Below are 11,008 nucleotides of genomic sequence, written 5' to 3'. Positions count from 1 at the left end.
CTGTTGAGTGCATGCATGTGTGTGTGTGTGTGTGTGTGTGTGTGTGTGTGTGTGTGTGTGTGTGTGTGTAGTAAATTTGGATCATACAATTTTGTGCACTAATTTCTTCACATAACATTATATAGTAAGCATTTCAACATAAGTCCAGCTTGTTAAATAATGTCTAAAATACAGGGTACTTCAAAAATTCATATTATCTTTTATTACTATTTTTCTACAAACTTTTTAAAGTATCTTTATATGCTATTTGGTGGTTAGGTGATACTGCTTGAGCATTGATATAGAGCCATTTCAATACTAGCCAGCTTTTCGCTGCTTACACAAACCGGAAATGGTCATTTCTGATGTGCATCTTTAGCTCCACCTCTGAATAGTTTCTTAGGATAGATTCCTGGTATGGGATTATTAGGATATAAATATTTTAAATCTTTAGATATTTACTGTGCTAAATTGCTTTTGAAAATATTTGGGCCAATTGGCATTCCTATTAGCAGAATGAGTATCTATACTCACCATCACTGAGGATGTCAAATATATATAGATATAGATATAGCTCACTTTAATTTTTATTTATTTGATTACTCATTAGGCTGGGCACTATAATGCTTTTTTCAGGAGTTGTTCTTTTTTCATGCCAATTTTCTATAAGAATATTCATCTTTGTTCTGAATTTTCCAGTCTCTTTCCTTGACTACATATTCCTGTTCTAACACCATACTATTTCATGAAATGTTTACTTAATACATTTTTACATAAGCAAGTATCCTCTCCTTATTTTTCTGTTTAAAAACTTCTTGGCTGTCTTATGTTTAAAAACATCCAGATGAATGTTAAAATTATTTTCTCATGTTTTGAAAATCCTGTTGGTATTTTAATCTGAATTACAGTAAACTTACATCTAAGTTTTGGAAAACTTGGCATGTTTATAGTATTTAGTCTTCCTATCCAAAAACATATTATTTTTCTACATTTACATAAACCTTGTATCGCTCCAGTAAAGTTTTGTAATTTTGTTCAGCCAGCTTTTTATTGTTTGTTTCTGAGTATTTTGTATATTACATTGCCATTGTAAGTGGGTCTTTGTTTTCTACTATATTTTCTATCATCAGTACATAAGAAAAATGTTTAGTCTGCACATTTATTTTGTTTCTAGGCACTTTACTAAACTCTTTCATTAACTCTAAGATTTTTTTATGTAGAATCATTTTTAAGTTTTCTGTGGATATTTCTTATTGCATTCACTGGAATTTCTAAATCAGTAGTAAATAATTGTACTGATAGAGCATGCTTGCGTTGCTTCTAATCTTGATTATAATGTTTCTAGTGTGTCATTGTTACAAATGATATTGGTTATTGTTTTAAAGTGACTATCATAATATTAAAAACCTATTCTTTCATGTCCAGCTTTTTAAAAAAATTAACATTTTGTTTTGTTAATCAGAAATGAGTGTTGAAATTTAGTAAATGCCTCTTATGGACATCAGTTAGGATAGTCTCATAACTTCATTTTCTTTTGACCAATGGATGTGATATACTAAAAGATTTCCTAGTGCTGTCATGCTGAAATTCTTGGAATAGATTTTATTGGATGATATTATCTTTCTTTTAATATTGCCCATATTTTATTTTCCTAGCGATTAATTTTGGATTTTTTTTTTTCATTTCACGTGAATTGGTCTTTAAATTCTCTGCGCTATATTTGGCAAGATTTTATACTAGGGTTTTGTTAGCTTTAAAAAAGCGTTAGAGAACACTCCCTCTTTTACCATGATCTGCTTTTTAAAAAAATTACTGGCTAATTCATATTCCTTGAATATTTTTTAAAACACAAATAATATTATTCTGGGAATATGTCTGTAGTTTCTTAATAGAATATAAGCTGCAGGAGGATTTTTGTCTGTTTTGTTTACCACTGTATTCTTACCACATAGAACAGCACCTAATACGGAGTAGGTATTCAGTAAATATTTACTGAATTAATGTGAAGTAATGAATAGTTTCCACACAGAACATTTTTGAAGTTGTTTGGAAGGTTTCTCTTTTTTTCCAATTTATCTCACATTTTGCACTATAAAGCTCATTTAGGGCATCACACACATGCATGCACATGCACACACGCACTTCTACCTTAAAAGAAAACTACTTTCAAAGAAAGATACAACAATCACAATAATACGTTGAACTTTCAAAAAGAGAACAGAACTGAGGTTACCACAGGTGGGAAGGGGGGAGGGGGAAAGGGAGGTAGGGGAGGAATTGATAAAGGGCGATGAAAAACGATTACATTACATAATGTTGAATATACTAATTATCCCGATTTGAGCATCATGTATTGCACACAGGTAATGATATTCAACTCTGCATCCCACAGATATGATATGTTTCAATTTTTAAAATAAAACTACTTTTTTAGACAACTCGAGTATAGATGTTACTAGAAAAAACATGTTTTGTACTTAAATTTCCCACTGATATTGAGAACAATCATCAAAATTTGATATTTTTCAATCGTAAGTTATGAAAAGGTTGAAAACTATATCTTAAAAAAGTTCACGTTAGCATTTTAAAGTTTTAGTGATAGACATAACGAATTGTTAAAGTCTCAATTTGAGATGGACATTTAGTTTGTTCTCTTAGTAAAACAGCTAAAAGCAACTTCTCTTCCAAGTCCCTTAATACTTTTCAGAACATATTACAGATATAAAGATCACTTAAAATAAGCTCTAAATGTCATTCAAAGTAAAACAATTGTCACTTAAAACAAGCACCAATTGTAATGAGAATCATCGCTCAGATTACTTAATCTTTTATTTTTCCTATATGAAGCATTATATTACAACATCTGGGCTGAGATTGGGGTAGAGGATCAAAAAATGAATTTGGTTACAGTTGATTATAACATATATATTCTTTATCCCTTTTCTTTTAAAACAAAGAAAAGAAATATGGTCTAGTAATTTTAACTTACATATGATTAATTTTAAATACTATGTCCTTAGCAAAATGCTATGGGAATTTATATTCAGTGACTTGTAGATTATGGACATAGATCAATGATCTATGATATATTTCACAAATACAACCTATCACTTATTTGGCCTTGGATAACATGGTGTAATTCCAAATATAAGGAACTTGTAATTGAAAACTAGAGCAACCAAAAAATGAAATAAACCTACAGTGCCCTCTGTTGGTGAAATGTGTGACTAGAGCATATGTGATAAAGAAAAATTTCAACTATGTTTCTTAGCTCATTTTTATTTCAGTTTAAATCAGTCTCTCTAAAATGTGCCCTAATTTAATTTCATAGAATAAATTATGTTATGTTTTTATGTCAGTCAGTACAAAATTATGTGCATTAATAAGAAAAATATTACAATATAAATGATTAATTCAGTACTTCTCATTGTATAGTCTTAAGTAGGCATGATCTAGTCTAGCCATGTCCTGAGAGAGTAACAATAGGGAGAGAGGAAATTATTTTTACACAATTTTAATTAAGGCAAGTTTGAAGAGATAAATGAGTGGTATTCTGAACAAACCAGATTGCTGTCCTCCTCCACCTTTTCTCTAATCTTTGAATATCAGCAGAAGTCCTCACAAATAAGTGAGTTCATTTGTGGCTTATGGGCACAAGGACGAAACGGTATCCTGAGACAAAATCTAAATCCCCTCCTATAGAAGGTGTTAGAGAGATAACTCTTCTTCCTCTCCTTCTTAGTAGTATAATCATAAATTTTGGTTGGGCCTATTGGTCACTCAGAATAAGTATTACATTTCTTTACCTCCTTACAGTGAGATTTGGCCAGTAAAATGAAAATGGCATCATATGCAACTTTTGGGAAATTTTCTGAAAAGATGAGGCCTGTGCTTCTTTACCTTTTCCACCAGTTTGGTAGCTAAGAGCAGTTTGGCAACATTCTTGGATCAAGAAGTGGATGCTGAGGATGGCAAAGCAACAGAATATAAGCAATCAGGATCCCCAACAGATTTATGAATCTCTCCTCTCTGTGCTGGACTGCCTGCCTTCTAATCAGCTATTTTTGTTTGTTTGTTTAAGTTATTGCTATTTTGGATCTCTGCTACAGCTAATCTAAACCTAGATGAAACAGAAGAAATATTAGGGTAACAATTTTCAAAGAGAGTATGACTGGACTGCACTCAAACGGCATATAAGTAACCAATAGAACAACCAACCAAGAGTTCTACTTATTTCACTTACCTATAAAACTGAAAAGTACAAAAGAAGAAAACAATCATTTTGACGTTATAAATTACTTTTTAGCAACTATTTACATGACCTTTACCGCATTATTAACGTACATTTGCATTAAATTTTCATTGAAAGTGTTAAATATGTATTGTATAAATTTTATTAAAAAAATATATAACTTACAGGACCATATTGGAGACCCTCCCCACTGTAATACTATCTAGATACCCCTTAATTTACTTCTATAATTATATTGACCTATTTGTTAAAAAAGAGTTTACTTGATGACTCTGGTTGAGTATAGGGTATCTTGTTATGAGTATATGCAAAGGATTATTTCAAGGACACTAAGGTTCTCACTCTACAGTCATATTTTTTTCTTTAGAGTCAAGTGGATTTCGTTCCACATCTTCCAGACACCAGGAGCTACTTACACTTTGAACTAAGGATACATGGCATTGTTACAGATGTGGCTAAATGTGTAATGGTACACACAAGAGAAATTCCTGAGCAATGAAAGAACCTCCATAGTGCAACTGAAAAGGGGCAAACACTAAAGCCACATAAACAACACCTTGATATCATGTAATATTTCCTATGTCAGTTTCACTACTAGAGAGAAAATGAGTTATCTGCCTCCGGGCCTGATGGCAAACACACTGAAATATATAACGTGTTTGTAAAATGCTGTCAAGGTGTCTCTACTTATTCACCTTCTCAACATAGGAACAGAAAAACTAAAACCATAGAAGAAGTAATGATTCTCCGCTATTTGAGGATGAGCATATAGTCAGTATGATAAGGCGGCCCAGAATCAGGAGACCAGGTTTCCATTTAACTCATTCTGAAACCTTAATCAAAGCAATTCAATGATCTACAACAGCTTCCTCAGCTGTAAAGTGAGAATTACACCTGTCCTATCTACCACACAGGGTTGTTGGAAGGATTAAATAAAATTATGTAAATGAAGAGCATAGAAAGGACAAACAAATATAAACTATCTAACTTGCTATCCAGATTCCAAGGACAGGAAACTGTTTTCACAAATAAATTGACCATGTAACAAAATACATTTATCTAACTCCCATTATCACAAAAAGCAGTGTAACAGACCCAACTATAATGTGGAAATTACGTATATGCAAACAACAACCTCCGAAACATTCATCAAGTTGCCCACAAATATTTGATAATGAGATGCAAATGTAGAGGAATCTGGTATTTTCAAATTCAATATTTTTTCCAGCTTTACTGAGGTATGATTGAGAAATAATAATTGTATATATTCAAGGTGTACAACATGATGATTTGATATATGTATACATTGTGTAATGATTACCACAATCAAATTAATTAATACATCCTTCACCACACAAAGTTACCATTTGTGTGTGGTAATGACATTTAAGATCTGGTCTCCTAGTAACTCTAAGTAAGCAATAAAGTATTATTAACTATAGTCATGATGGTGTACATTAGATCCCCAGAATTTATTCTTCTCATAACTGAAAGTTTATACGCTTTGACCAACATCTCCTCATTTCCCCCAACCATCAACCCATGGCAACCACTTTTCTATGTTTATTTCTATGACTTCAACTTTTTAGATTCCACGTATGTGAGATTATATAGTATTTGTATTTGTCTTTCTGTGTCTTATTTCATTTTCTTAGCAAAATACATTCCAGGTTCAGCCATGTGTTGCAGATGGCAGGATTTCCTTCTTTTTTGTGGCTGAATAATATTCATTTTGTATACATGTTTATATATATGCATATATACATATCATATCACATCATATCTTCTTTATCCATTCATCCACTGATGGACGCTAAGGTTGTTTCCATATCTTGGCTATTGTGAATAATGCTGCAATTAATGTACAGGGGGGCTGTCATTTAACTCTTCAATACACTGATTTTGTTTCGTCTTTTTGAACTATGATTTTTTATGTATACATATTTATGGGTTACAGAATTGACTATTAGTATTTGTGTATAGCATGTGATGATCAAATCAATATTATTAGTATGTTCATCATTATAAATCATAATTACTTTTTGAGTCCCTTACCCAATTACTCCCTATTCCCCTTCCCTCTCCCCCTTTCTCACTTCTAGTAATATTTCGTTTTAATATATGCCCAGAAGTGAGATTTCTGAATCATATGGTAGTTCTGTTTTTAATTATTTGAGGAACTTCCATACTATTTTTCATAATGGCTGTACTAATTTACATTTCCATTAACAGTATACAAAGGTTCTCTTTTCTCCACACCATCGTCAATGCTTATTATCTTTGGTCTTTTTGATAAAAGCGATCCTAACAGTTGTGAGGTGATATCTCAACATGATTTTGACTTGCATTTTCCTGATGATTAGTGACATTGAGCATCTTTTCATATACCTTTGGGTCATTTCTATGTCTTTTTTTGAAATGTATCTATTCAGGTCCTTTGCCCAGTTTTTAATTGGGTTAAGTGTGTGTGTATGTTTATGTTTTGCCATTGAGTTGTATGAGTTACCTATATATTTCAATATTAACACCCATAAGATATATGATTTGCAAACATTTTCTCCCATTCTATAGGTTGCCTTTTTATTTTGTTGATTATTTCCTTTTTCATGCAGAAGCTTTTTAATTTGATGAATTCATACTTGTTCACATTTGCTTTTGTTTCCTGTGCTTTTGGTGTCATAGACAGTACATCATTTTGTTAAGGAGGATGCAGAACAATTGAAACACTGGCACACTGTTTGTGAAAATATAAAATGGTGTGGCTGTGGAAAGCAGTTTGGAGGTTTCTCAAAAAAATTAAATGTACAGTTAACAAATGAGCTAGCAATTTCACTACTAGATATATACCCCAAAGAGTTGAAAGCAGGATCTTGAAGAGATATTTGAACACCCTTGTTCATAGCAGCATTATTCACAATAGCTAAAATGTGGAAACAACACAAGTGTTTATTGAATGAAGATAAGCAAACCATGGTATATGCATACCGTGGAATATTACTCAGCCTGAAAAAAAATGGAAATTCTGACACGTGCTACAACATGCATGAACCTTAAATATATTATGCTAAGTGAAATAAGCCATTCAGAACAGGAAAAATATTTTGTGATTCCACTTACATTAAGTACCTAGTATAGTCAAATTAATAGAGACAGAAAGTAGAATGGTGGTTGTTGAGGACTAGAGAGAGGAGACAATGGGAAGTTAGTGTTTAATGAATACTGAGTTTCAGTTGGGGAAGATAAAAAACTTTTGGAGATGGATGCTGGTGATGGTTGCACAATCATGTAAATGTACTTATTGCCATAGAACTGTACACTTAAAATATATTAAAATGTTAAATTCTATGTTATGTACATTTTATCACAATAAAAAGATAAAGTGAAAAAAGATTGATGGTTAGCAACAGTACTCTAGTGTGCTTAATGAGGATATTTCCAAGACCTGTTGAAGTTTTCCCTTGTATACCAGCAGGATCAAAATTCAAAACCCTGTTACAAACAAGGCTACTGGGCTTCACACAATTTTATTCAATGAAACAAAAAATTTATACGTCAAGACAACCACCATAACATACCAATTGAAGTATTATCCAGTCATTAAATATTGAAATGCTTCAAGACTATTCTAAATTCTGTTTGTACTCCATAGACTGAAATGAAGGAATTTCTTCCATATCTGGAGTTTTAATTATCATTTACATGCAGATGACTCACAAATATGTCAATTATCTCCCTGAGATGAATTATTTCATGTCTCAAAAACACCACAAACCCATACTTGGTTATTCCCCATCTACCCAATTGAATAAGCCATAAAGCCAAGAGTTTCACTCTCCTTTACGTCTTATATCCTATTATGAGCTCCAATGCCACCATGTACTTCTTGCTATCATTTATCCCAGCATTTTTACATTAATTTACATATTTGATTAACGTCTGTCTCCCACACTAGAGTGCACATTCCAGGTGGACAGGACTATTTTGGCTCATAATTGCAATCCTAGAATACAGCACAGTGCCCAGTATTTAGGTGTTTAATAAATATTTGTTGAATGAGTATAACCTTAAGCTTTGAACTTATAATTAAGAAACAGTGTGATATAAAAAATAATTTTAGTGTAATTCTTTTTCCTATCTATCTGAAGATGAGAGTTGTTCCCCAAGCAAAGTTAGTGGGTTGCAGTTTGATATTCACTTTGAGATTAGCCTATCGTCTTTAGTTCTGGGTTTTTAGTTGTGTCATCTCCTACATTTAACTGAATTTCTTGAACATTTCTAACTTGTCTAATGCAGTGATTCTTGGTACCTCTCATTGATACTTATCCAAATACACTGTTCAATTTCTTGGTTGGTAAAAATTCAATACTTGATGTTCACAAGTCAGAGTGGAGATGGAGGTCGCGGAGATAGGGATGGGAATGAGGAAATGGATATGTTTATCTCAGGGCTCAAACTGCATAGGTTCAAGTCCTTCTTTTCCTGCTAGTTTGAAATGAGGTTGACCCCTTAATCTGTTTCTGCATTTGCAAAAATAGACATGGTGTTAAAAAATACCTATAGCACAAATTTGCTGTGAAGATTACATGAGAAAACATCCCTAAAATTATTTTATAAACTGTCAAATGACACAAATGTATAAAATTATTCCAATATAACTGGGATTAGAGTAGATCCTAAGTGAGGAGGAAGCGCAGTTTCTGGCAAAGACAATTTTTTTTTTTTTTTTTTTGTCTTTTTCGTGACCAGCACTCAGCCAGTGGGTGCACCAGCCAGTCCTTTACAGGATCTGAACCCGCGGCGGGAGCGTAGCTGCGCTCCCGCACTCTCCTGAGTGCGCCACAGCCCAGCCCAATTTGTGGTTATTTTTTACAGTACATTTCTACCTTGTTTTTGAACTTGCTTTTGAAATGAATAATGGAGTGATTGCAGGAAACATACTTGGGTTTTTTGTTTGTTTGTTTGTTTTAAAGGAGGGAGAAGTACTTCTTAAATCTTATGTTTAACCAGCCCATTTGGGGTTTGTACTTCTACCATATATCGAAAATCCCAAACTCTCTCATTGTCTCTTACTCTCCTCTCCAACGACCGACCAGAGACAGTAACCAAATGGGAGGTGACTAAGTGCCACCAGGTTTCATGCTGATCAGGTTGCTGGTCATCATCTGCCACGTGCGTGCCCCATTGTGAGGTCGCACCCCTCTACAGCATATAAAGCTAGACAGCTAGACACCGCCCAGCATCCCAGTTGCACCAAGCAGTGTGGGTCGCCTCGCACCCTGGCCGGCGCCTTCTCCAAACTGGGTGGGTAGAGCGGCCGGCCCCCTGCTTCCCAACTGCCAGCAGGTGCCTCTGTTCCCGAGAAAGGAGAAGAGACCAAAGAAGAGCCATGAACATCTTTTTCCTCCTAGTGAGCTGCCTTATGTTCACCTTTGTGCTTGTCTTCTGGAAAAAACAGTTTCGGGTAAGGGTATATGTAAGAGAATGGAATTAGACGAAGCTCGATGAATACGTGGGTTGGGGAGTGTATGAGGGTATAAGACTTAAGGGTAGATAATCTCATTCTTCATTTTCCCGCGAAAAAGTCCCAGACTTTTTACTCCTTACCCTCGCAATTTCCACATTTTGACCAGTGATTCGACAGTTGAAATCCGTTGTAAAAAGCCTCTAGTCATTAAGTGGTATGGTTAGCTTTTCACCAACCTGAAGAGAAAAGTGCAGCTAAAAGTGCCTGTTCCCCACCACTACCTTCCATTTTAAGAATCTGTATCTCTCCTCGCTTTTTCTACTCCCATATTTTTTTGCTTCTCCCACCATCTTCATGGGAGCTTTCTGCATTCACAAATAATTCAGGTCTAAATGTGGGTTTCCTGGTGTTATTTAAAGTTGCAAGTGAAGTGCTTTTAGATAAGGATCAAAGACAGAGTCCATATGTAGACCTGCTGGACTGCCCAAGAAATGTAATCAAAGGATACAGCACTCCAAGCTACTGTCATATTTTTCTCAATCTGTGTTTGGGAAGAACGTTATTTCCGAATCAATATAGTCATTCAACACATTCTTAATCTCTAGCTTTCAGGGGTAATAAGTTCATTTTGGTAACCACTATTAACCAAGTTGTTATTTGATAACATTTAGAAATTGCTAAACTTAATAAACATGTATTTTTTCTCTCCTTTACAGAGAAACACTATCAAAATGTCATCAAATTCGACTTCTCTTGCACTAGTAAGAACTACTGGGTCAACTAAGAGCAACAGTAATAGAGTCTTCCAGTCAACAGCTTCTCTTGGGATATTTTAAATAATTTCCCAAGCTCCATAGCCATGCAGAAGCAGATATTGATAAGCCTCAGTATCACGGAATACAAGCTGGCTGAATTGGAACATATTCTAGTTACCAAGGGTTTAAATGGTGCATTAGTTAACTGGAAATCCACTGAAAACCTTACAGAATGTAATGACAGTGACAGTTGAGGCAATCATTAAAGACACATTGAGTGAATTCACTTGACTGTGTTTATACCAAATGAATTATTTAAAAGGGGAGGGAATGCCAAGTTAGATACAAAATCCAGATATTTATCGATTTGCTTACACTGTATTTAACGAATTGATTACATGTTGCTAATATATATTTAACTGGGGAAGGAACAAAAACAATAGAGAAAGAAAACCAGTTCAAAAGTATGTATTTTTTAAATAAGTTACAGTAAAAAGAAGAGTTAAAATATAGTGATTTTAATTTCACTCAAGTGTGAAAAATAGCTTTCTCTAACGA

At 33.9% G+C, this 11,008-nt stretch overlaps 1 protein-coding gene across 1 annotated transcript; it reads left to right on the top strand.

Moving 5' to 3' along the window:
• The first annotated feature begins 9,617 nt into the window (after window positions 1-9,617).
• Window positions 9,618-10,704, top strand: CT83 (cancer/testis antigen 83). Its single transcript, XM_063084896.1, is given in 3 exon segments — window positions 9,618-9,692; window positions 10,412-10,490; window positions 10,493-10,704. Coding segments are annotated over 3 exon segments (366 nt in total).
• Window positions 10,705-11,008: the final 304 nt, after the last annotated feature.

Source organism: Cynocephalus volans, chromosome X (assembly GCF_027409185.1).
Source record: "Cynocephalus volans isolate mCynVol1 chromosome X, mCynVol1.pri, whole genome shotgun sequence".
Classification (NCBI taxonomy): domain Eukaryota; kingdom Metazoa; phylum Chordata; class Mammalia; order Dermoptera; family Cynocephalidae; genus Cynocephalus; species Cynocephalus volans.
Note: the sequence above shows the minus strand (reverse complement) of the source record. Positions and strands in the feature narration are given on the sequence as shown.